At 34.7% G+C, this 27,485-nt stretch overlaps 1 protein-coding gene across 1 annotated transcript in view; it reads left to right on the forward strand.

Annotated features, from left to right (window-relative positions):
• LOC129739093 (protein lon-1-like) overlaps positions 1 to 22,574 on the forward strand; it is a 68,570-nt gene extending 45,996 nt beyond the window's left edge. Inside the window, exons 3-7 of the mRNA XM_055730489.1 lie at positions 23 to 141; positions 386 to 467; positions 10,365 to 10,528; positions 21,003 to 21,100; positions 21,210 to 22,574. Of these exons, the coding sequence (XP_055586464.1) occupies positions 23 to 141; positions 386 to 467; positions 10,365 to 10,528; positions 21,003 to 21,100; positions 21,210 to 21,762 (1,016 nt within the window). The 3' untranslated portion in view covers positions 21,763 to 22,574. The remainder of the gene's footprint in view (positions 1 to 22; positions 142 to 385; positions 468 to 10,364; positions 10,529 to 21,002; positions 21,101 to 21,209) is intronic.
• Positions 22,575 to 27,485: the final 4,911 nt, after the last annotated feature.

Below are 27,485 nucleotides of genomic sequence, written 5' to 3' on the forward strand. Positions count from 1 at the left end.
TTCTTTTCTTTGCCATTCGCAGAATCCGGTCTGGACCCGTCCGATAAGTATGATATATTGGAGGAGCACAACAAATTGCGACAGGCGGTGGCAAAAGGACTCATACCGGGGCAACCGGGCGCGGAAAACATGCTGGAAATGGTAAGTGAGAACCACCACCAGGCAGCAGCGTTGACTGGTCCGGGAAAAGCAAAAATGTCAACTTTTAAGTTCCATTTTCTTCACCTGTTCTGGTCTGGTCTCTGCTGGACCCCGAGACAAGATGAGTGCTAGGTGATAGCGAAATTCTCCCGTTCATTACCAGATCGGTGTCGCTGGGTATAAATGTTCCTCTCTACGGCGAGTGCTGATTCATTTTTTTTATCTTCTCTTTCTCGGATTTCAGCAATGGGACGATGAGCTGGCTAGTCGGGCACAAGCTTGGGCAGATCAGTGTCTATTCAAGCACGATCCCAAAAAGAAACTGGGTAAGTATTTAGTCGTCAATTATAGAATATACCTATAATTATTGAAACTATAGCAATTTCTGCTGATTTTTAAATTTATTTTCTTTTTTTTCCTATGGGAATTCTGGCTTGCAGTCTTTTTTTAAGCAAAAACGATTTTTGTTTTTATAAATCCAACGTTTCGTTTTTGCTTAAAAAAAGGCTGCAAGCCAGAATTCCCATAGGAAAAAACAATATATTCAGTCGATCCCCATACACTAAATTTATTTTCATAGTTTTCCATCTCACGTCCTAACTATGAAAAAAAATAAAAAATAAATAAAAAGATCTCTTCACTCAGATCCTATGTTTGTGTGTTCGTTAATTAAGATATTTCGGAAAAAAAATTTGTTAAGCTGAAAAGGGGATATTTTCTGATGTTTTCGCTAGCCCTAAATGATGGCTCATCTTAGATGATGGTAGCTTTAAATCCAAATGCCTTCTATTACAGTTCATGACAAATTTGTGGTACCATTGAGCCATTACTCAGTTAAAAAATAACGCCAATATCAACATTTCTTTTATGTATTGTCCAAACATGTTAAACCGCAAAAGCATAAATCTGCTGCGTACATTTAGGAGTAAAACAATATTTAAAAATTACTATCCTACGTTGTTGAAAAGCTAAAAACGAACTTTTAGACAGATGAAATTTACCTTTTATAAACGTATGTTGCAAAACAATGTTATATGATTGATGTGCGTTTGGATGTTATGGCAGGAACCGGGCCCTTGAGTAGATAATATTAAGCTAGCTCAAGTTTTAAGAATGTTGTATAGTAAATTATGATAGTTGCAACAAAGTTTTATGTTTTGAGTGTTTGTGTTTTGGGTAAGAGTTAGTTTCACATAGTTAGGAAAAATCGACAACGAATCGACGAATGCATATGTAGGTCCATAGTTGAATCTTGTAAAAGTTGAAACATATCAATTATTTGTGAAACAGTTTAAACAATAATTACATGAAAATATAGCTATAAGGCAGTATAGTATGTTCAAAAATTATAAAATGAATTATTGTAGTAAGTAAAAACAACAACCACATATTGATTGAATTTTTTTATGTCTCTTTTATATGGACTTTCATCGTTTGACTGGTATCAAAAGATACCTTCAATGCTTTGAATAATTCTAAAAGTTGCAACATCACTTGTTCTTCAAAATATATTCCACATCTTGCAACATGTTAAAAGGCAGATATTTGTTTTGAGAACTTTAAGTGGAGAATGGAAAAATTTAGAAAGAAGAGTTGAGGTAGGCGGTTTTAGCTTAGAACATGGGTGGCCAAAGCTTTTTCCAGAATAACCACATTCTAATCTTAGTTCTATTTAAGAGTTGGGGATTTTTCAATATTTGACATATTAAAAGTACATTTGAATAAAAGATGTGTATTGGGATGAATCCAATGGTCCGAAAATCAATCAAAACAAACACTCAGGATACGTTTCCTGTTGGAAACATTCCGATTGTATAATGGGATAGCGCCTCTCGCTACTGCTTCGCCTGGCTGGTATGCAATCTCGATCAGCGCTCCTATCAGCTATGCAAACCGAGTCGCATCATTCAGAATCATCGGTTCAGCAAACATCGCATATCGGAGATGAGTGAGATACAAACTGATCCATTCTGAATGTAGCTCACTCAGTATCTGCCTGAATTATATGAAATTCAAAATTATTTTTTTAAGGACGAGAAAAATCAAACAGTTGTGCGGGACACCATAAATTCTCAGTAGTTTTAACGTGACGTACGACATTTTGATAAGAGAACTTGTAAAAATTGAAAAACACGGCGAAAGTGAACATCTTTCCCTCACAAACACAACTGCAATTTGATTTTGATCATACTGATGTTAAAAAACGTTATAACAACAAATAAATTTATTAATTTGCTTTATATCAAATCAAACAAAATACGCTAATGATCGGCTTCATGTATCATTCACTCACTGCCTGATCCATTCACTCCTGATCGAAGACCAACAAGATTCGCCATATGCATTGCGCATTGGTGATATTCCAATTTGATGATGGTGCTGCACTGTTTTGACAGCAAGCATCGTGCGAGGTGATCTGTATTTTAGCGATGAATTGAACGATCAATGATCGGGTAGGTCCAGTAGCAATCAATAACGAAACCCGACCGCTGTACGTTCAGGTGCGAAGTGCAATCAGAAACATTCATTGAAAATGAGTGATATTCAGAACACTGGATGAATCCTCCTTGTTTAATTAGCTAATACCATCACTTTCAAAAAATCCAATTTTATAGTACTCATAACATATGGGCACATGGTAGAAGTGAGTTGACCTTTTTTTTCATAACGCTTGCAGTCGATAAATATCATCCCATCCTTTTCTTTGTCCTTTTTTTTTTAAGGAAAAGTAAGACAACTCAACAAAAATTATGGTGTGGCCCGCCAGCCTATCTCATCTCCAAAATTTGGACCACCTGTTCAAAACGTTGGCTACCCATGGCTTTGAACGTAAACGCGGACAAAACGGATTCAAGTTATTCCATACTTCAGAACAGATCAATTGAACTTTGTACATGGTTCAATTACAAAACCCCTTACTGACGTGAGATAAAAAAAATCAAACCAGCCCTCTTGGATCTGTTCATAGAGGTTATAATAAACCAGTGATAAATATAAGATTTCAAAAACAATATATTTTGAATTTTCAAAACGCCTCTAACGTTTAACGGGCCATATTATCTCTACTTTCTGCACCACTCGTGGACTGTTGATTCCGCTTTGCCATATAACTCAGATAAATCCTTATTGTTTAAATGCCCAGATGAAAATTGTGCAATAGCTAATTGCTTATGGAAAATCACCCGACTCGAGAGGTTCTAAAGTCTGTTTCGCATAGAATCTGGTCGGATAAAATTGATCATTTCTCCGCAAAGAAATAACGTACAACAAAAGTAAAAATGTCGTTTTGTAGGGTTTTTATTGCACTTTAAGGAAAAAAATACATAAAAATCATTCGTCAGCTTTTCGGATGAATTTTCGAACTTTTTGTGTGATACCACCCATAATTTTCTGCACAGTACTGCTGGTAACCTAATTAGCCATCATGTTCCACCACTTTTCCATTTGAGCGGGTTTTTCATGGTTCTGCCACATTTCTTCAGTTTGCCCTTAACTATTGCCCAATATTTCTCGATGGGACGAAAATCCGGACAGTTTGGTGGATTGATACTTTTTTCAACAAAATCGATCTTGTTCTCTTTATACCACTTAACGACATCCCGGCTGTAGTGGCAGCTTGCCAGGTCCGGCCAGAACTTCACCGGACTTTTGTGGGACCGAATGAATGGCAAAACTCTCTTCTGGAGACATTCTTCTTTGGAAACATTTCCATTCAATGTGTCCCCAGTGATGAAAATCTTAGTCTTCTTCCCACAACTACAGATCCCTTGCCAAATCATCAACTTCCGAGCAAATTTATCTGCGAAAACAAACTTGAATCTACACGCAACATTCCCTTTACGCTTAGCAAGGTAAAATTTCAATCATTTTGACGTAAGTTTCGTCGTCCATCAAAATGCATCCGTTGTACTTGGTCGACACTTTCTCGTACAACTTCCTTGCCCTCGTTTTGGCAACCAGGTTTTGTTTCAGCATCCTTTTGGGGTGTTTGCTTGCATGATACGACCGCAAGCCTTCTCGCAAACAAATTCGTCGAGCTGTACTGTAGTTCCCCAAGTAACCATAAGCACTAAAGCTTTGCATTTTTATAGCTTTACACCAGCATTCAATGGCTAAATTACACTATATCAGCACATCAAGTGCAATTTTGCATTACAACAGCTCTTCGAGTGCTATGTTGCATCATTTTAGAACTATACCACCCTTTTAAAATGCGACTAGCATTTTATCAGCTTTGCACAATGCTTTTGAAATTCAACATTGCTCTAAATCAGAATAACAAATGCTATATTTTCTAAGCATTAAATTGACATCACACAAGCTTGTTTTAATGCTTTTAAGCACTATGTAAGCACTAAAGTGGCATTAGGCCAAAGCTCATTAGCATTGATTGATACTGAATCAATGCAAATTCAGGGCACCGGTTGCTAGAAATTTGATTCAAATAGGTCTTTTTTTCAAAGATTTAACGCGGACCTGATAGGTTCACAGGCAGAGTCAATGTCAAATGTCAGAGCCATATATGTCATGAGTTCGATTCCAGGTCATCAGCTGAAAAAATATATCATGTAGAAAACTCAATCCGAGAGATCTTCTCAATATGCATAAGCGAATATAAAAATAATTACAAATTAAGTATCATGGCAGAAAAATGGAACCAAACAAAAATCCGAAAAACCTTTTTTTTCCGCATGGTCGAACCTCATTTGAACGCCATTTGCATTTTCCCAGCATTTTGCCCGCCAACGCTATAGCATCAACCAATGCTATAACAGTGCTTTTATAGGATTATACCAGTTTCTGCACTAAAGCAGCAGTTAATTTCGCCAAACCTGGCTCACAGAGCTAAAATGATGCACAGAATCAAGCTCTATAGCTGACGCTAGAGCATTTTAGTGCTTATGGTTACTTGGGTCGTCTTGAACTTTTTCGACAAATCACGCAAGGAGATTCCAGGATTATTGTGAACTGATCGAATTCCAGCTTTCGGTCATATGTTCCACTTTTACGCCTGGTTTGTTTTGCTCGATGTTGTGGTCTCCCGGTAACGTTACAGCACCAAATTTACAGTCGATTTTGGATATTTCAGGAATTTCGCGATCTTTACCCCTGACCACGTCGGTTTTTCTACGTGAGTGTGCAGAATTTTCTCTCGCCTTTCGCGTTCCATCGTCGATAACTTTTGACTGACTGCTTCAATCTTGATGAAATTTTCACCACTTAGTAAACAAACCATCCGGACTGTCAATAGATTCGCGATGTGACAACTAGGGGCGCTACAGTAAATGAAAAGATGCGACCAGTAGTGATCAATGAGTTCGTTTATAAATATTAAAAATTTTGTTTTCCATAAAATTGATTTGGATGTTGGAATGTAATAAATGGCGTAGTTTTGTGCAATGTATAAAAAAATCAGTTACGAAACACTATAATACTATCGTGTATCAATTTTTTTGGAAAAAAAATGAAAGACAGTTGGAGGTAGTTGTGGAGAAAAAGATGGATAGACACGCCAGAAAATCAAGGTTTCTGCTCGGAACACAAGGATTACTCGACACCTGCACACTGCTGAATTCAGCAATACACAACAGGTGGAACAGATTGCCTAATTGAAGGAAGCAAAACGAAGCTTGGTGTCCAATCATGAAACTGAATCGAAAGTTCTGAGGAAACGGTTACGTGATTTGGAGAAGTCTTCCGAAATATTTTTATTGCATCACATGAACAAGGATTAGTTCATAGGAAAACTTCGAACTGTACTAAATGAGGCTCTAACTGAAAATCAGACGTAATTTAGGATCGGAAGCAAAAGCCGAATTGGACATCCCAAGAAATATCATCTGCATTTGCCATCTGGTATTTAAGCAAACGTTTTAACGTACATTTAAGAACTGAGCTCCGTATGTACAACGGTGGTTGCGGTGGACCAGTAGGAAAATCAAACAGTTAATAGCAGGTGTTGCAGAGTAACCTATATAAACAAGCAAAATTATAAACTTGACGCTTATAATCTTTAAATTTTATCGATCGCTAGAAGTGCAAAAACCATTCCGCCGAAATGGAGCTGCGAACTCAGATCTCAGCCGACTAGTGGTTTGTTGGTTTGGCAAACGTGAAGCCCGCAGTTGCAAAACCAAAATGGCTGAATCGGAAATTTGACCTATTGATTCACCTCCCCCACTTGATAAAGAATGAAGTTCATGGACCTCGAAAAAGCATTTTGAACAGCAAAAATGTTCCACGGAACTTTTTTTTCAGCTCTATGTGAACTTATAAGTTAGTTCCTTAAGTGAAATCCGAACTTTTGGCTGCCTGGGATTATCCGTCGTTTGGTTTCACTGGATAACGAGACCAAATCTAGATCGATTTTTGGCGCAGACTTTTCAATCTGGGTTAATCAAAGCAATCTGGATTTTGTTTTGACATGTCACTTTACCGCACGGTGTACAATATAATAAGGTGATATCTTCCCGATAATGTCGTCATTATTATCCATCTAGTGATCTACGCGCGCAAAACTTTTTGCTTGGCACGCTATAGGCAGATAGTAATGACGTCACTAGTTTGCATTCAAACGAGTTGTTTACTCGCGTTAGTAGCCTACCTTATATAATTATACCGTGACTTTACCGTACAATTTGTTTTCACTTGGCCCCACATTCAGGAAGCGCAACTTGAAAACCTTTTCTGGTAAGTCGATTCTTATAAAAAAAAAATTTAATAAAACGTACTTAAAACACCGAGAGGATTGTTCGATTAATCCTCACACCACTAAGCCAAGATTGTTCGAGGATAGAATCTCGATAGTAGATTAATCGAAACCCCGACAGGGAGAGGGGAAAACTTTACAAGACGCACCAGTTAAGCATAATCGCTATTTACAGCGATACCCATCATTTATGAACCAAATTGAAAGTTCACGACGGTTCAGGGATCACATTTACATCTTATCAAAAAGAAATAATATGTTAAAAACACGATTTTGGTTATATTTTCGTGAAAATCTTAAACAGCCAGAAAACAAGCCGCAGGGTAGAACGCCAAAACTAGTGGACAGAACGCACTATACCGAATGGGTGGTGCGAAATGGAACAATGATTATACGGAATATAGTAATTGAAACATCAAATTTTTTATTACATGTTCATCGTATTTTTACAAACTAACCATACTTTGGTAAAAAATCATTTATTATAGCTTAATTTAACAAAAATTTTGCATTTCAAAATTCACTTTTTGATATCCTTATAGGGAAAACGCCTTCAGGTAGGCAACGAAATTCAATTTCTTGACTGATATCGCGGCAAACATGGCGGCAGATAATTTTTTCGAGTCGAATATTGGTGCACCTTTTTAATTCAAACAAGGACGAAATTTGTTATAATTATGCATGGATATCGTAATTTGAAAGTCAGCAAATAAAAAGGAAAACATTTTGTTTTGATATTTGGTTTTTCTGAAAAGTTAACAGCACTCAAATTTTGAGCCTAAAACACGCGGTTTTACGGGCATTCTGCCCCAGTTTTTATAAGATTAATTTTAGTTAAAATTTGTGGAAGGTTAGTGAAATATAATAAAATATTAATAGTCATTCGAAAGTGCAGACGAGTGTTATAACGAAAAGCTGCAGTTGGAGCAGATTGCGCAGACTGGTTTGCCATAAAACCTTCTATGTTAATCATAAAAAATTACAAGTTTTAGGCAGAATCCAATAATCCTTCCGTTTCTAAGTATTAAAGTCGTTTTTGTGAACTTTTCATCTAAAAAATGAATAAATAGCTCGTTTGCTACAATAAAAATGAAGAAAAACACCATTCGGAGCCAAAGGATAGTGTATTTTTGAGAAAGAATGGCATGGGCCGTTTTACCTCGCTGGTGCGTCTTGTACAGTTCTCCCCTACCTATCTATTCGGTAGAAAACTGTTCAGATGTGAACAAAATGGACGAACGAAAAAGAACGCCGATAGGAAGAAGCGTTGTGAATTTGGCAAATTCGGATTATTCTGATTGCGGCACCAGAAACTCCGGGTCGGGTTCCGAATTTTTTATTGCTCTCTGCTCAAAGAACATTTACGTACTAAATGTGTAGGAAATTTTCCATAAAAAATCAGAGTTTTGCTCAATTTTACTTCGAGTTTGTATGGTGGCTCCCCTTTCTAGAAGGGAGAGGGTCTCAAAACTTCTTTGGAACAATTTCGGCCTCAAAAACTTCTCCAATCCGATTCTTTTAAGCAGTTTCCGAGTCTTTGCGTTACATACAGACATAAAAAGCCTTTTACATAAGATAAACAAATCAAAACTTTTAAGGTTGATGGGTTGATAAAATAGATGTAGTCAACAAAAATATTAGTTTCTCCCAAAATTCTTATTTTCTAAAAACATCCGATTTTTTACCCTACTAACTTGAAGCAAATTATGTTTGTAATGAAAAATCTTATCAAAACGTAGGAAAATTTGTAGTTTTTCATTATTTGTGACGCCATGTAGGCCATTACGCATAATAACACCAGATGCTGTAGTTTTTTGCGTTGCTCGAACTAAATTGTACAGTTTTTCAGGAATTAAAGTTTCATTGTGTTGCATACATTTAGGGGTAATCAATACCGTCAACTGGGGCAACATGCAACAATTTTCAACTTCAATGGCTTCTAAAAAACTTATGTTCACAGTTAATCGTATCCTTTATGCATCAAAAGTTTTAAGGATGCTGGGGCATCAAATTGGCGTAGTTAAAAATTTTTTTGGTTTCTTCAGTTATTTTTAATTTTCTAAAAACATGCGATTTTCACACTCCTTAGAAAATGGGGTAACTTGCAACAAACTTTGTTTTAATGAAAAATCTTATGAACACGTACGAAAATTCAAAGTGTTTAATATATTTGCGATGCCTTAAAGACTATTACGCATGACAACACCAATTGCAGTAGTTTTTGGGTCTGTAAAAACAAATTTTCACATTTTTTCTGAAAATAAGGATGCTGCATACATTTAGGGGTTAAATAATACTACGAAAAAATCTACAAGCTGAAATCATTAAAATAAATGTTTGGATGAATGAAATTTAAATGTTTACAAACGCGTGATGCAAAACATTCATATTCCAGCACATGGAAACGAGATTTACAAGGTATTTCTTTGATTTGCATTTTGTTGCATTTAACCCCAGACACCTAACTGAATTTTAAAAATATTCATTTAAAAAAATTGGGTGATTGTTCGAAAAATATTTTTACACCAACAATGTTGGTATAACATGAGGAAACCTGTAAAAAGTTTGTAGGTAATTTTATCAAGCCGAACCGTCATACTGGGTAATGTTTTTTTCGGCATCAAAAAATGTTAAAATTTGTATATTTATTTTCCGATTTTTCAAATTTTACATAAAAATAAAAAATTTAATACAACTAGCTTAAGATGCGAGAAATTATGTCATCATCATTTTGTTATCATTAAAAGATAACTTTATTACAATACATTAAATTAAAAATTGATTCAATGTAGTGTTATATAAATGTTGCATCGAACCCCGCTGTTGCATGATGCCCCGTTTGACGGTACTTTAAAAATTTCTACAAGCTGAAATTATGAAAAAAAAAAGTTTGGGTGAAATTTTCATGTTAACAAACGCGTAATGCAAAACAATCTTATTTCAGCATATGGAAACGAGATTTATGAGGAGTCACTTTGATTTCTTTTGCACTTCTTTCCTTTGTGAAAGGTGACTGAACTAATAAAATATTTACTATAAAAAATTGATCGATTCTACATCAGAAATATGGGTAAATAAATTTCACGCTTTTTTGGATTTTATAAACTAGTGACTAATAGCACTATGAAGCACATGGCTACACCCAGAAATCAACAAGAAAATCATTATGGTTTGTTGGTTGATTGCATACATTTAGGGTCATTAAGCTTATTTGTATACTGTGAGGGGGTAATTTGGGTTCAAATCAATATTTTCAATCTTTCACCTCGGAAGGTAGAATTTTCAATGTATCGAAAAAAAGGGATATCATTTTAAATTCCGCACGTCGTGTAGATTTTTATACTTATTGATTTTTTTAATCATTAATTTAATTATAAGGGTTAACATAATAAATGTACTTCACCAGCTACTTGCTGGCTCTTTCAGCAACTTTTATCGAATGAATCGATCTTAAACTTTACATACTGCAAATGTCTATTCTCAACTCCTATCCCTGATCTGTTTTATTCCTCAGCTCGTTTCACCATGGGTCAAAACTTAGCAACGATATGGAGCACGGCCACGCTGGACGATGATCATGATAGCGATTTTCCAGGTCGCATCCGGAAATGGTTCGACGAGGTGAAAAAGTACTCGTTCGGGGCCAAATTTTCTCTAGCCACCGGGCATTACATGCAGGTATGTATGTATGATTGTATGTTCTCATGTTCACTAACAAATGCGGTAAAAAACTGGATAAATAAACGGCAACAGTATTGACTGAATTGTGTCAGAGGCAAAATAAAAAGACTGAAAGCCTAATTACAGTTCGATGTTATTTTGGATGGAAAACGTGAGTTTCATGATTTTCTCGTTACTCTCAGTTTTAAAAGTGAAAAATTGTCGATAAAAACTATTTTTAAAAATGGTACTGAATTATAAATTTCAAACCAATGCTCAAAAAACCCTTTTCAACTAGGAAAAACATTGAATTCCAAAAATTCAATTCGGTCGAGCTAAGCAGAAAAGCTGGAAGCAAAAAAAAGCGGATGTGGCACGGACTAATTGCTAAGTGGATCGAATGATTCTTTCATGTTCGACCCAACCCGAATGTGCATCGCCATCATCGAAATTCAAATAACAAACATACTATCCTTCGTTGGTACTACATAGCTACATAAACCTACGGATCGTTCCGCTTTTTTGTGTCGTCTCAAAATCATTTCCTATTCATTCGTTCAACCGCTACATTCAGATTTCCGTCCGACGACGACGGACGGACATTTGCTTCAGTTTTAATTCAATTCGTGAAACTCTTCTCCTATTTCGAGTTTTAATTACATTTCACACTAGACTCTAGACGCTATTAATCGCGTCGTTCAATCTTCGTTCATTTAGTGGAACGTTTTTCATGCACTAACGAAACTGAGCTCAACTTGATTTTTCTTAGATTGATTCGTAATTTTCCTTTTTTAAATAGATATATACGTAACTATAAAGAACATCTCAAAAATACTAAATTAAAAGAAATCAAATTTGAACAGTTCAAATGTGGAGACTATAGATCTCATCTCATCAAACCTTTAAGAAAACATGCATTTTCTGTGAATTCAAGTTTTAAAATCAGTTTTAAACTTCAGAAATATCTGATTAGTGATTTAGATTCAGAATTCCTACTGAAAATTTAGCATTCGGATTGTGATTTAACTTCCAGCTCTAGAATTCAGATTCCTTTTTTCAAAAAAATCTGAAAAACCGGGCCGAACCAAACTTTTCCCAAATTTTGTATTGAATATTTGGGCAAACCCGGATAAAACCGGGTAATCTGGTAAGCTTAGTGTAAAAACCCTTTAGCCGAAATTTATTCCCCGGCTACACTCTATAAGGAAATGCGAGCTATTTTTCCATGAAAATACTCTTTTATCGATAAAAACACAATAAGAATGCTCTTACGCGTCGTTTGGGTCAAATAAACTTGAAAGATTCCTGGTGAATTTTAATTAGCGATTTAAAAAAAGGTTGCAAAATTTTCAAACGCCTTTTTCTCATGACGTAATAAATGAACTTATACCGTTTTCACGTGTTGGTAATTGATTCAACGTCGGACAACTACCGTAGAAAGAAGCTTTGCATTCAAAATTCTCTATTTACTAAGAACAGGAAAGAATCCTCAAAAAAATTTTAATTGAAAAATCATAACATGTTTCATCAAAATCAAGGATTTGAAAGTTCCCGGTCAGCCTAATCCTAAACTGCAGTTTAAAAACCCAAAAATTAGAACAATAATCGTAACCAACATTGAACAACAAAAATGGCAGTTTATAGATCACAATATATATCTGCACTATGGACATTACCGTACAATGAGAAAAATCGCTCGTCATGTGATATTTTTGTCAAATCCAACTCACAAATTGGTTTAAATGGTGCTAGATGTACACTTAAACAAAAAGAAGTGATAACATATTTGAAACAAATCGGAAATAGGGTGTTCAACTCAATTTCAAAAAGTCGTGATTCGGGACACTGGCTCACTAGTTAGAGAAAAATATAGTTTTTCAAAGCTTTTGATTCTGATAAAAAATTAAAAAAATCGAGCATACGTGAATTTTTTATACATTTGTCGTAAAAAACTTTACCGAATATGACGGATTGGCTTAATGACATCACCTATAAACTTTATATTGCTTTTGTTATCCTATTCCAACAATATTGGTGTAAATACATTTTTTGGACAATCATCAATTTTTTTAAATGAATATTTTTATGATTCATTTACCAGTCTGGGCTAAAATGCATCAAAATGCAAATCAAATATTCACCTTTGTTGTGTCAGACCATTGCGGATATTGGAAAAATAACAGTTGTAATTCCGGGAACAGTAAAAACCATAGAGGATTTTTATTTTGTCTTTGCCTTAATTACAACTTTTCCCGCTTAGTGATGAACCAATTTACAAAAGAATGAACAACTGGCTTCATTATAGCGGTGGATAAATTGTTAGCCTGCTAGTATACTTTACGGCGTTATCATCATCTCAGGGTAACCAATAGTGATGAGATTCATCAACCTTTTAAATCTTGTTTCCATATGCTGGAATATGATTATTTGGCATTACTCGTTTGTTAAATTCAAAATTTCATCCATCTGAACATAATTTTTTATGATTTAGGCTAGTAGAATATTTTACCCCTAAATGTATACAGCACCCTTCTGATTTGTTGCAGAGTTTGTTGCAACTTTCCCCTTTTTTCTTAGTAGGGTGAAAACCGCAGGTTTTTTTTTTAATTTATAAATAACTGGTAAAAGTAATAATTTTTCTGACTACGTCTATTTAATGTCCCATCAATCTTTAAACTTTTGATGTACAAGAGGTACAAGATTTTAGAAGCCATTGACATGTTGTCCCAGTTGACGATATTTCAAAGTCCTATTACATCACGCTCAGGAGTTATAGGCAAAGTAAAAAAAAATACATTGAAAACACAGTTTTTTGAATCTGACACGTTGTAGATTGGATGAATTGGTTCGCTGTCTTCGAAATAAAGTTGTAACAAGCCTAGATTTACAATTGTCTCATACATTATGATGGTTTGAGGGTTTGCTGAAGCTCAATAGCATTAAGTGTATTGTATTGGCAATTTTGGAAGGCTCGTCCATAAAAAGTTGAAATTTTCGCAACACAACCTTTTTGCCTTTCTTACAGAAAGGTATAGTTATCGGTCGATTTGGGAGATCCTTAATTTTGGGTCTTAGATATACCTTTATAGGTACCTATCGAATCAGCTCGACGAGTTCAGACGATGTCAGTGTGTTTGTGTGTGCTGGTGTGATTTTTTGTAAACATTGTCCACACGTTTTTGCGAAACTGGGAAGTACAATAAAAATGATTTTCGTCTTAAAAAATTTGATTTTTTTCCCTCTTCAATGTATAAAAGAAAGAAAAAAAAACAAAATAGTTCGAAAAATAAATTTTCATAGTAATTATCATCAAATAATCACTCCAAAAAACGTGTCAATTTGGCTTGCTAGCCACAACCAGCAATCACTAAAATCAAGATTATTGTATATATGACGTCAATTTATATGTGACGTCATAGATACGCGCTTGCTATCTGAAAGTATGGTCCTGTCGATGTGTGAAAGGGAGGACAGACTGGCTTCACTCCCACTCAGGTTAGATGTCATCGTGACAGACACCGTGTGGGCGGAAGACGACAGGTCGAATTTTCCCGGCCAATGATTTTTTTTAAATTTATATGGATCAGCGTGATACCGATCCATTACAAAAATTTCGGAACCGAAGCCCCGAATTTGAATCATAAAAATGGTTTTCACCAAGGGGAACTACCCCGAAATTGATGAAGTCGTTGATGAGTACGTCATGCCCACACTGCATGGTACGTAAGCGATAGTAACTTCGCCCAACATTATTTTCAGGAAGATTGCTCTGAGAAGGGGAAAACAACACGGGTACGCGGACGATGTATGTCCTCTCATCTTCTCACATGCCGTTCGTGCTTACGAAGCTTTTTCTTAAGCAGCAACGACAGGAGAGTATTTCGCCCGTGGAAGCAAATTAAATCCAATAAGACAAATGCTACTGAATCCTCTCGAGCTTTAAGCTCTCGGGCTTGTTTTTTTGTTCCCTTTTCTCTTCCTCTCTTCAGATCTAACGTTGCGTTGTTGTTGTTGGGGTTGGTGTCTAGAGAAAAAGGAGGTCAATCTGAAATTTCACTTGCTGAAGCCAATGGAAGATGACAACCAAACAGTAGCGCCACCAAGCCCTCCATAGTAGAGTTTGAAGCATTTGGGATTTTTTTTGGAACATGCATATAATGCTAAAAAGCTTATAATCATTTTTGACAAAGTTGAAGAAACAGGAAAGAACTCCGAATTAACCATTTTCGCCAGGTTGACCAAATACAAAAATGACAAAATCGACAAAATTGAAAAAAATTGACTAAATAGACCAATTTCACTAAATTGACGAAATTGACAAACTTGACATAATTCATTGATTTGACAAAAATAACTTAGTTGAAAAAATCATAAAATTGACAAAATCGAGAAAATTGGCAGAATTAATCAAATTGACGATGACAAAATGGACAAAATTCACTGAATTGACAAAATTGACAAAATTGATAAAACTGACAAATTTAACAAAATTGAAAAACTTGGCTTAATTCATTGATTTGACAAAATTCACATAGCTGAATCATAAATCATAAAAATTGATAATATTTTTAAAATTGACAAAATCGAGAAAATTGGCAGAATTGACAAAATTGACTATGACAAAATCGACAAAATTCACTGAATTGACAAAATTGACAAGATTGATAAAACTGGCAAAAATCGACAAAAGTGACAAAATTGATTAAATTGACCAAATTGTCAAAATTCACTAAATTGACAAAATTGAAAAGATTGACAAAATTGACTGGCGAAATTTACAAAATTGTCCCAATTGACTAAATTTTGACCAAATTTACAATATTGACAAATTGACAAAATTGACAAACTTGACAGAATCGAAGGAAATTGAAAAAAATGGCCAAATTGACAATGACAAAATCGACGAAATGCACTTAATTGACAAAATTGGCAAAGCTGTCAAAATTGACAACATTGACAAGATTGACAAAATTGACTAATTTGATAAAACTGACAAAATTGACAAAATTAACAAAACTGACCAAATTGACAAATTTGACAAAATTGACAGAATTTTCAATTTTGAAAATGAAAATTGTTAAAATCGACGAATAAACAAAATCTAGAAAATTGGTTAAATTGGCAAAATTTACTGAACTAACAATGCTGACAAAATCATGAAAATTGATAAAATTGACATTATTGACAAAATTTAAAAAATGACCAAATTAACAAAATTAACGAAATAGACTAAATTAACAAAACAGAATAAAAATCTCAAAATAACAAAATTAAAAATACTTCGCTTTCAAAATTTTCAATATTTTTAATTTTCAAAATTTATTGTAACGATTTTATACATTTTGGTATCGTTTTTTACTCTAGCATTTGAAATTTTATCCAATAATTTTATTTATATATTTGTTTCATATACTTGAGAGGTTGAATTATTTGAAATACATGGTCAGGCATCTTTTTTCAAATTGTATTCTTAATTTTTATACCCCTTCCATTTTGAAGATATCATATGCTGTAACTCCAAAAGGAGTAAATTGAGTTAGATTATAATGTCATAGAAACGAAATCATACATGATATTCCAGAATCTAGTCATTCAAAAAGGTTAATTTATATGAAAATTATGATTATATAAAAATACTTTTATCCTAATAAAAACTTTGAATCTTTATTTCCTAAATTCATTTTGGATTTATTGCGTATGAAATTCATTAATCATAATTCATAGTTCATTTTGTTTTATATGTACCCAAATATATTTTACAGGCTGTAAGAAAGGCTACAATCCACTGTAAAGTGTATTAAATCGGGTTTTTGTGATTAGTTTTGATGACAAGCGGAACCATTTACATTCAAAATTAGCGGGGAAATCGATGGAACTAAAAGAGTTTTGAATGTTTGAATATACTCATTTTTACTTGAAGAAAAAACGCTGAAAATATTTAATTTATTGATTAAGTGTTGCATTTTTTTATATATATTTTGAATTATGAAACTAAATTTGAATTCAATTTTTGAAATCATTAAACTTCAAAAAAAATTAAGGGAACTAATAAGTCAAATTTGGAAAATTTGGAAGAGCACGAAATTAGTATTTAATATCAGATCAATGTATAATAGAACCGGTTTGACAGTATGTCATATAAAATACTTAATTTTTTTTTGCGGGCCGAACTTGATTAAACTTGGGAACGTTTAGCAGAACTTTATTGATAATAATTGTTGGAATAGAAAAACATTGAAATAAAGGTGAGGTTTGGAAAAAAAACGACAGCTAAAAGTTTATTTTTCGAATCAATATCTCAGTTATTTGAGGAGTACAGTCCCCCCACAATCATCAGTCACTTAACGTATCATTCCACCATAAAATATTCGTTTATTCGGGTGTTAGTGGACCAAACATCAAGTTTTGAATGGACTTCAGTCATTAAATATTCCCTCTTTGATTTCCAATATGATTTTTTTTTTAAAATAGCATAATTAACCGGAACAATCAACGTTTTTCAAAACCACAATCATGGGTCAGAATTGTAACCCGTAACAATTATTAGTCAAATTGCTCACAATTATTAGTCACATAGAAGTCCATGACAACACTCGAATATCAACATGGAAATCAATAATTTTCTGGCAAACATTCAGGGGCATTCATTCCTAGTATACGTTCAAGGGGCATTTGTGTTGAGCTATAGCAACCAAGAAATGTTTTGTTTTGCTTGCAAAAAAGTGACCCATGATTGTGTGAAACTTGGTGGATTCTGTAACAATTATGAGTCACTTTTATTTTGCCAAATATTATTTAACTTTCGAAAATGTAAGCTCGTCCTTTGTGCTTATATGGGATCAATTCATTTGGTAGGAATTTTTGAAATAACCGCATAAGGACCTTAACGGTTTAGGGTGTCAACCTTATAACATTGGAATTTTATGCGATAGTTTTGCAGCTTATAGTTTACCTATGATAAAAAGTATTCAAACAGCAATTTGACAATTATTAAATGTACAAATAATATTTTTAATGCATTTTGATGATATTATTGATTAACTAAAACTAAAAATATTAAATATTTTCTTTTAGTTTAGTAGATATCAGCAGTTCTATTGCTCGTTGACTAATAATTGTGTGTGACCCATGATTGTGGGGGGACTGTAATTCCAATAAAAACTAAAATATAACTATGAGACGATCCATATGTTCAAAATTTTGGAGAGAAAAATAGTTGAAGTGTGTAATAAATACAACTGAAAAAGTAGTGAGTTCTTTAGCCTCTGTTATTATTTTTGACTTGAAAAAAGTTAATTTTTTTCAACAACAAGTTTTATTGTAGTGCAAATGTTATTTGGTTTTACCACGATCAATCATTCTTCTATATGGACCTTAAATGTAGGCAACGCCATCTAAAGAGTTCCGGCAACAAAATACATGCATCTAGCCATGGTAACCAAAGTGTGTCTTGGAAAAACGAATCAACATAAAATGTATATATGTAGGAAGTCAGCACTGCAGAGCCATCTACAATACTTTGAATGGTTATCTTGTCATTCGGAAAACACTTAAAATTGATACCAATGTTTCACGTAGAATCTGGTCGCATCTTTTCATTGACTGCAGCGCCCCTAGTTGTCACATCGTGAATCTATTGACAGTGTTTTGATCCGGATGGTTTGTTCACTTAGTGGTGAAAATTTCATCAAGATTGAAGCAGCCAGTCAAAAGTTACCGACGATGGAACGCGAAAGGCGAGAGAAAATTCGGCACACTCACGTCGAGAAACCGACGTGGCCAGGGGTAAAGATCGCAAAATTCCTGAAATATCCAAAATCGACTGCAAATTCGGTGCTGCAACGTTACCGGGAGACCCTTACGGTGGATCGAGCAAAACAAACCAGGCGTAAAAGTGGAACATATGACCAGAAGCTGCGAGCAAAGGTGATTCGATCAGTTCACAATAATCCTGGAATCTCCTTGCGTGATTTGGCGAAAAAGTTCAAGACGAACCACAGTACAGCTCGACGAATTTGTTTGCGAGAAGGCTTGCGGTCGTATCATGCAAGTGAACACCCCAACAGGACGCTGAAAAAAAAACCTGATTGCCAAAACCAGGGCAAGGAAGTTGTACGAGAAAGTGTTGACCAAGTACAACGGATGCATTTTGATGGACGACGAAACTTACGTCAAATGGATTTTGGACAAATACCCGGTAACAAATTTTACCTTGCGAAGCGTAAAGGGAATGTTGCGGGTAGATTCAAGTTTGTTTTCGCAGATAAATTTGCTCGTAAGTTGATGATTTGGCAAGGGATCTGAAGTTGGGGGAAGAAGACTAAGATTTTCATCACTGGGGACACAATGAATGGAAATTTTTCCAAAGAAGAATGTCTCCAGAAGAGGGTTTTGCCATTCATTCGGTCCCACAAAGGTCCGGTGAAGTTCTGGCCGGACCTGGCAAGCTGCCACTACAGCCGGGATGTCGTTAAGTGGTATAAGAAGAACAAGGTCGATTTTGTTGAAAAAAGTTTCAATCCACCAAACAAACGGATTTTCGTCCCATCGAGAAATATTGGGCAATAGTTAAGGGCAAACTGAAGAAATGTGGCAGAACCATGAAAAAACCCGCTCAAATGGAAAAGTGGTGTAACAAGATGGCGAATGAGGTTACCAGCAGTATTGTGCAGAAAATGATGGGTGGTATCACAAAAAAAGTTCTAAAATTCATCCGAAAAGCTGACGAATTATTTTTATGTATTTTTTCCTTAAAGTGTAATAAAAACCCTACAAAATGACATTTTTACTTTTGTTGTACGTTATTTCTTTGCGGAGAAATGATCTATTTTATCCGACCAGATTCTATGTGAAACAGACTTTACTCAAACCATTGACCCCATTGACCATTGAGGGTGTACCAGGTATTTCAGCCGCCTGTTATGATGCCTCCTCTCAGGCGGAAGCAGCACTGAGCGTATAGAAAGGATTTACGATAAGTTACTTGAACGTGCTTAGGGTTAGGAGTTTTGAAATGTACCAAAAAAAAATAGTGGTAGGTCAAGAAAAAATTGTCCCTTTAATGTATACTCTTACTTCACCCTGAATGTATACAGTCAAGTGTGTTCGATAAAAAAAGCGTGTCAGAACGAAACTATCTATGTGGTTGATTGTTAATACAGAACCGTTTTTGAATTTATAGATATAATTTTGGATTCAAACAACATTTATTTGTCTACCCGCATAAATCAGTATCATAAATTGACCGTTCCTGTAATCTTTTTCCCGAGACACCATAAAGATTCCCCTTATAGTAATGGATTATAAATGGAAGATTAAGTAAATAGTATTGGAATCGTTTGGACACACTTAACGATACAGTGAACGGGTCGTTAAGTAGAGTTACGATAAAATGAAGATTAATTTTTTCGAACCAGTTCGATCATACGTGTTATCTTTTTATAATGATCCACCCATAAAATGATGAAGATACAGCAAATCCTCACTCAACAATTAAAAGATTCAAGGGTTTTTATTAATTTTACATAATTTTAATTCGATTTTCGTATACAATGAAAACAATTCACATAGTTTTAAAGCATTTATTTCATTCGTAGTAATTGAGAAACATACTTATCGTATCCTGATGCTCAGAATAACATTTTCTGGATGTTGTGTGTAGCACCGTATGTATGCGGGTGTTGCTTTTGGTTTTGACCATCTCGAGGGCCGCTCGGTCGTTGGTAACATCATGCGGATTCGCAGATTCGCAGTGCTGCTACGGTGGTGTTGCTTTCCGCTACTTTCGGTATTAGGGTTCTTCCTCCAAACCTAGAACAATGTGGTTAAGAAAAACCATTGAAATATTTCGCGAAACAAAATAATATTATGTGATTTAACTTACCTTTACGCTTGCGCTGTTGTGATCCTCGGCTTTAAATTGGATCCGTGAAGATTATAAAATTTATACGACCAAAACTGCCCGAAGATTTTGTCTTATTCAAATAAATCATGCAGACCGCGTGTTTCTGACAGAAGATAAATTGAAGCGTGTTGCAAAAATAAGCAGTTCATTTTGAAGACCGTTAATTGTATCTTTCAGAAATATTTTTTTATCATATCGGCGCGTTGCAAAAATAATCAATTTGTGTTTCAGAATATTAATCGTATCTTCCAAAAATAATATTTTATCCGTTCTAGCAAAGGCACTTCGAGCCAAGACGCATCAGTGAACGTTAATATAAATGTAATCAGAAACGTATAATATGGAAGATTTAGAGTATCGTATTGACTTATGCGGGTATACAAAGCTATTGTGCAGCTTTTTCAAATTTTCAAAAATGTGTTTTAAATACAGTTCTTTTAATGCTTTTATCCTTCCCACATGCACATGTTCGTAGTTCTCAACATATTTAACTATGTACTTCAATCGCACGTTAAATCACTGCATTAGTTTCTAGCATCAGAGTGCCATCAACTTTCCACTAAATATTTGAAACGTTTCTCGTTTCAGCTCATTTGGGCAGATACGTATCTCGTCGGATGCGGCTATTCGTACTACTATTCCGGCCAGAAGTACAACAAATTATACGTTTGCAATTACGGACCGGCGTAAGTGTGTTGACCTGTCACCGGTTGAGCTGAACTGTTATGGCCTCCGGTTTTGGCCAAACAATATTGATCAAATAAATTATTCCTTATCGTTTCCTTTCCAAAACAGCGGCAATGTCCAAGGTCAGCAGCCATACATCACCGGACGTCCGGCCTGCGAGCAGCACGGTCTGTCCAAATCCTACACACATCCGGGACTGTGTTTGGCCAACGGCGGTGACGCTTCCGCTCTTTACCATCACAATAGCAACAACGTGATTCCTCCGAATTATTACTCCTATCAAGGCTCGTCAAATAATCATGAGAATCAACACTACACTTCAGCGCCTCTGCCGGTGGCATCAATGGCCTATACAGCGGCACTACAGCCGTCTTCTTATCAGCCACCCCAGCACCAGCAACAGCCGTATGACAATCATATCCTCTACAACTTAGTGTTTGATCAACATAAACAACAGCAGCAGCAACAGAATCATTATCAGCAACAGCATCCGGCAGTCCAGCAAACATATCATCACCATCAGCAGCAGGCACAACAATTGCGACCCGCTGTAACGACCATGATGACCTTCCTCAAACCGACCGCGACTGCAGCCAGCAACATTCTCAAGTCACCCTTTTTGACCTACCGGTGGGATTTGCTGTTCAATTTCCTGCACTGAAAGCCACAGCAAAAGAGCTAAAGAGGAGAGTCACTAGAAGAAGGTAAGCGTTATTTTGAAGGCACTCGAGTCCGCTTCAAGAGGCCCACTCGGAAAAGCGTCCAAATTCCGTTCGTTCTACCTACCTTTACAAGCTAACTCGAGCACAAACAACGAATGCGAATAAACGGCGAGACGTTCCGATGGATCAGAGAAGCAGAGAAACTTGGCTTGCAGTTGTTGTTGTCCTTGTTGCTGCAACAGGATGAAACTGAATCCGGTGTTACAACTTCCCCACCCCCTGTTCCAATTCGATTCCAACAAACGCAAAAAACCTACAAGAAATTGGAAACATCAGGAATCAGGAAAGGAATTTCGAGGTTAGGATAAGTGGTGACATCACCTGGACCATTCCATTGTCATCCTTATTGGAAGCACAAATAGATTAGGAGAATGCGTGAAAAAAGAACGATGAAACAATTGTGTATGTTGACCAAAGAATGAATCCCTAGCTTAAGTATGTATGTAGAAGAACTAGAAAAAATAAATAAATCAATTATCCAGAATAGTTTAAGGTGAATAATAAGCAGGCATTTATAACAAATTTAAGAAAGTGGTGTAAGACATCTAATGTATTGTTAAGCATCAATCTGCGTTGTGAGTTTAAGACATATTCTATCCAAATGGAAACATTTACTAAATGTATGTTGAAGGCATTGATGACAGATTTCTCATCGGATAATTCATCCAAATAGTATGTAACAGATAACCCAGTTAAACTAACAATAAAATTATATGTGATTAAATTTTCAATTAATGAAACACATGTAGATATGACAGCAATTCTTGATGGAGTGTTCCTGTAATCTTTATCCTTTTCTAACTAATTATCCGAAATTCCTCACAAAGCTGTTCACATTTCTAAAATTCGGGAGATAAAAGATCAATCTGATTCTAAACTAAAAGTTTAAAATCTCATTCTGCTATGGGAATCTTGATCCTGGAATCTGAATTGGAAATCTGAATCAGAAATCGGAATCTGAAATCTGAATTTGAAATCTGAATTCGAAATCTGAATTCGAATCTGAGTTCAAGATCTGAATCTCAACCTGAAATCTGAATCTGATTCCTAAGTCTGAAACCCTAATTTGAAACTTGAATCTGAAACCTGAATCTGAATCTGAAATCTGAATTTGATACTGAAATTTGAATATAAAATCTGAACATAAAATCTAAATCTGGAATCTGAAATATGAATTTGAAATCTGAATCTGAAATCTGAATCTAAATCTCAAATCTTAAATCTGAAACTGATTTCTGAATCTGAAATCTTTATCTGAATCTGAAATCTGAATCGGGAATCCGAATCTGAAATCTGAATCTGAAATTTGAATCTGAAATCTGAATCTGAAATCTGAATCTGAAATCTGAATCTGAAATCTGAATCTGAAATCTGAATCTGAAATCTGAATCTGAAATCTGAATCTGAAATCTGAATCTGAAATCTGAATCTTAAATCCGAATCTGAAATCTGAATCTGAAATCTGAATCTGAAATCTGAATCTGAAATCTGAATCTGAAATCTGAATCTGAAATCTGAATCTGAATCTGAAATCTGAATCTGAAATCTGAATCTGAAATCTGAATCTGAAATCTGAATCTGAAATCTGAATCTGAAATCTGAATCTGAAATCTGAATCTGAAATCTGAATCTGAAATCTGAATCTGAAATCTGAATCTGAAATCTGAATCTGAAATCTGAATCTGAAATCTGAATCTGAAATCTGAATCTGAAATCTGAATCTGAAATCTGAATCTGAAATCTGAATCTGAAATCTGAATCTGAAATCTGAATCTGCAATCTGAATCTGAAATCTGAATCTGAAATAAGAATCTGAAATCTGAATCTGAAATCTGAAATCTGAATCTGAAATCTGAATCTGAAATCTGAATCTCAAATCTGAATCTGAAATCTGAATCTGAATCTGAAATCTGAATCTGAAATCTGAATCTGAAATCTGAATCTGAAATCTGAATCTGAAATCTGAATCTGAAATCTGAATCTGAAATCTGAATCTGAAATCTGAATCTGAAATCTGAATCTGAAATCTGAATCTGAAATCTGAATCTGAAATCTGAATCTGAAATCTGAATCTGAAATCTGAATCTGAAATCTGAATCTGAAATCTGAATCTGAAATCTGAATCTGAAATCTGAATCTGAAATCTGAATCTGAAATCTGAATCTGAAATCTGAATCTGAAATCTGAATCTGAAATCCGAATCTGAAATCTGAATATGAATCTGAAATCTGAAATCTAAATCTGAAATCTGAATCTGAAATCTGAATCTGGAATCTGAATCTAAAATCTGAATCTGAATCTGAAATCTGAAACCTGAATCTGAAATCTGAATCTGATATCTGGATCTCAAAACTGAATCTGAAATCTTAATCTGACATCTGAAATATGAAATCTGAAATCTGAATCTGAAATCTGAATTTAAAATCTGAAATCTGAATCTGGAATCTGAAATCTAAATCTGAAATCTGAAACTGATATCGAAATCTTGAATTTGAATCTTAAATCCGAACTTAAAACCAAACCTGAAATCTTAAATCTGAATCTGAAATCTGAAATCTTAGCTTGGCTTCACTAAAAGGGGATCAAATTTTCCTAAAATTACACACCGTTAGATCGTTTAAGCATATGCCTGTGAGTTCGGCAGACGTCGAGTATTCTGGACCCCAAAGCCCCAAAACCGAAAATACAGCTTTTCACAGATGGCAATTGTCGACTTTGTGGTATTCGTCTAGCTCGGAGTCTGCTGAAGTTGTGTTTCCATGTGGACCAAAATGCTACGCGCTTGAAGTTACACTCAAAAAACCAGACGAGGGATACTTCCAGGGACACAAACTCGTTTTTTTTACAAGAAAAAATCCGAAATTTTTTATGCTGTAAAATTGTTCTGCTGACCTTCCTTGAGCAGTTGGTGGTAGTAAAGGGGATCAGTTGCCAAATAATAATATTCTGTTAAAAATATTCTGTAAAGAGTTTTAATAGCGAGCATCCTCGAATAAATGTTTGGGGATCTACTAGTTGTTTGGTTAATTTGATTTGATTGTGTATATTGTGGTAGTTATAGCAAGGAATTATAATAAAATAGATTCTGTCGGTTAGAAATTATTGTTGTACAGTAAATTATAGTTAATTGGATTGCTATGGATATTAATTATTTAAAATATATGATAAATGAATAAATTTATAAAACAAAGTATCAAAATAAATGATCAATTACTAAACTTATTATTTATAATACAAAATACATTTTGAGTTTCCGATCGTGTATAATGATGTGTCTATGTTGCTGTTTTAAGTTTAGCATGTATTTTACAACAACAAAAAAAAAGGGTTGATGGATGTATACGTATACCTCTGATAGTATGAGTGAATGGGCGCTTGGTCGAATATACTTTCGAAGTTGACGTGCGGAAAGAATGATCTGATTCTGTAAACGAGTTTTGACGATGATAGTCACGCGCGAAAAAAAATGTTAAAAAAAATCACTACAATGGCGCAGTCCTACATCCAAGGCGGGTAAAGCTTCAGGTGTGTTCTTATACCAATGCACGGAATCGTCCATCTTGTGACAGGCAATCGTAATCGTAGGCATGGTAGGCGAACAATTCGCTGTCAAAAAGCGCACCGTCTCCACCCCCCACCAATGAGAAACTTTTGGTACCCCTTGCCTACTTTTCCTCAATATGCACCCACCCTACTGGAGGCACTCTGCCTACATCGAACCTGAATCGAATATTATTGATGCCGAACTGGAAGTGTTTCGAGATTTAAAAAAAAAATCGTTGTTTGAAATTTAAGTCTTGGGAAATTTCCGACATCAAAAGGGAAATATGAAATCAAAAATATGCTGTGCGCGGCCATTTTGAAAGGAAATGGTAAGTTACAGAATTGATGAAACGACTCGACCGAGAAAATCAAGTAAGTTTATAACTATTCCGAAAAATTAATGTTATACGAATGGTTTAAAAGGGAAGCCTGTTTCATTCGTGGATATTTTATATAATTTTGTTCGAAAGATGTGCTTACTTGAATGATTTTCATTTGATTGAACACGAAGCGAGATAATTGAAATCCAATTTAAATGCAAATATCTAATTTCATATCAACAAAGTTAAGCAAATTAAAGAATAAATGGAAGTTTTAATGTGTAAAGTTTGATTGCAAATTAAATTATGTACCAGTTACGAAAAGTCGACTGGCATCGCGGAAATAAAATAAACGTTTACTGTTGTTGTGTGGGTGCTCTTCAGAATCCATCTCGAAGCGAATGAAGGCACTAGAAAAATAACCAGCTATGATATGAATTTACTAATGAACGTCAAAGTCCTAACTATAGTTGAAGTATCTAATTAAAATTCGTTCGCAAGAAGGGTATGATTCATACTTGCAAAATAAGATAATAGTTAGAAAACGATTGCACCTAGTTATCATTATCTAAATAAAAAAAAATGAAAAGAAATTGTGATAAAACAATTTATGAAAAGATAACGATGATAACAATTTTTAATCAATTTAACTAAACTTTTTGTTAAGAATTGATCGTTTGTCATTATATTTGAAATTTCTTAATTGAAACCAAAATTTATTAAAATATGTTTTAAATATTTCGGAAGCGCTTTTTATCTTGGTGCTAAATACCAACGCCAGAATCCATCTAATGTTTTGTTTTGTTTTATTTGTGTTGTCAAATCAATTGGTTCGTGTGATATTTGTGATTGGTGTTATATTTGATGCGGTGAAAAATAACTTCAGGATGGCTGTGTTATTTACATACCCAAGTATTGGAAATATGTGCCTAGATAGGAAACTTTAAAAAAAACGGTTATTTAGAAGTTCCCGGATGGTAAGGAATTGTTAGATGAATTGTGATAGTGATCAAAATAAGCTGCCTCTATCTTCTTCACAGGGCTAGTGATAAAAGGAGGGGACTGGAACGAATTATATTTGTCGAAAAAGCAACTTTACGTGGCACACTAAACAAGGATTATTTACACAAAGCAATCTGTCCGACTTTACTGTGGAGTTTTGGAAATCTTAAACGACATTCTTGAATTCTAGAAAGGGCATGAAACCTGCTGGTATTTTTTAATTTTCTCAACGAAGGTGTTTTGAAGAAAACGATAATTCTGGTATGTACGCACTTTTAATCATATTATTTTGCTGGGTTCCCATCAATTTGGTAGATAAACAAAATCCATACAAATTTAACACAAAAATTAATGGGTTGTCTCTTGTAATCGAGTGAAGAAGAAATGGTGAGCAAGATCGTTTTATTTATGAAGAGTGTACTATATCTATTTAGTAATTATCATACACAAGTTGCTTCTTAGCTATCTTGGAACCTTAAATCTCGAAATATTACAAAATCTTGAAACATGGTTCTAAAAACTGCCAGAGCGAAATTGGTTTTAAAAGAAAATTCGATCAATTTATTCTTGTACAGCATTTCTCTAAGGATGTGTAGTTGTACTAAAATGGTACACCTATTGAAATTGACATAAAAGCGCATTTTTTATGTATAGTTGAATCTACATAATTTTTTTGATGAAGTTTCAAAATAGATTAAGCAAAATGGCATGAATATAAAAATGTGTTTTCAAAGACGGTCAATGGATTTTCGGTTTCAAATCAGGATAAGGGGCCGACAAGAAGAATATTTATTAAC

The sequence above is a fragment of the Uranotaenia lowii genome, chromosome 1 (assembly GCF_029784155.1).
Source record: "Uranotaenia lowii strain MFRU-FL chromosome 1, ASM2978415v1, whole genome shotgun sequence".
Lineage (NCBI taxonomy): Eukaryota > Metazoa > Arthropoda > Insecta > Diptera > Culicidae > Uranotaenia > Uranotaenia lowii.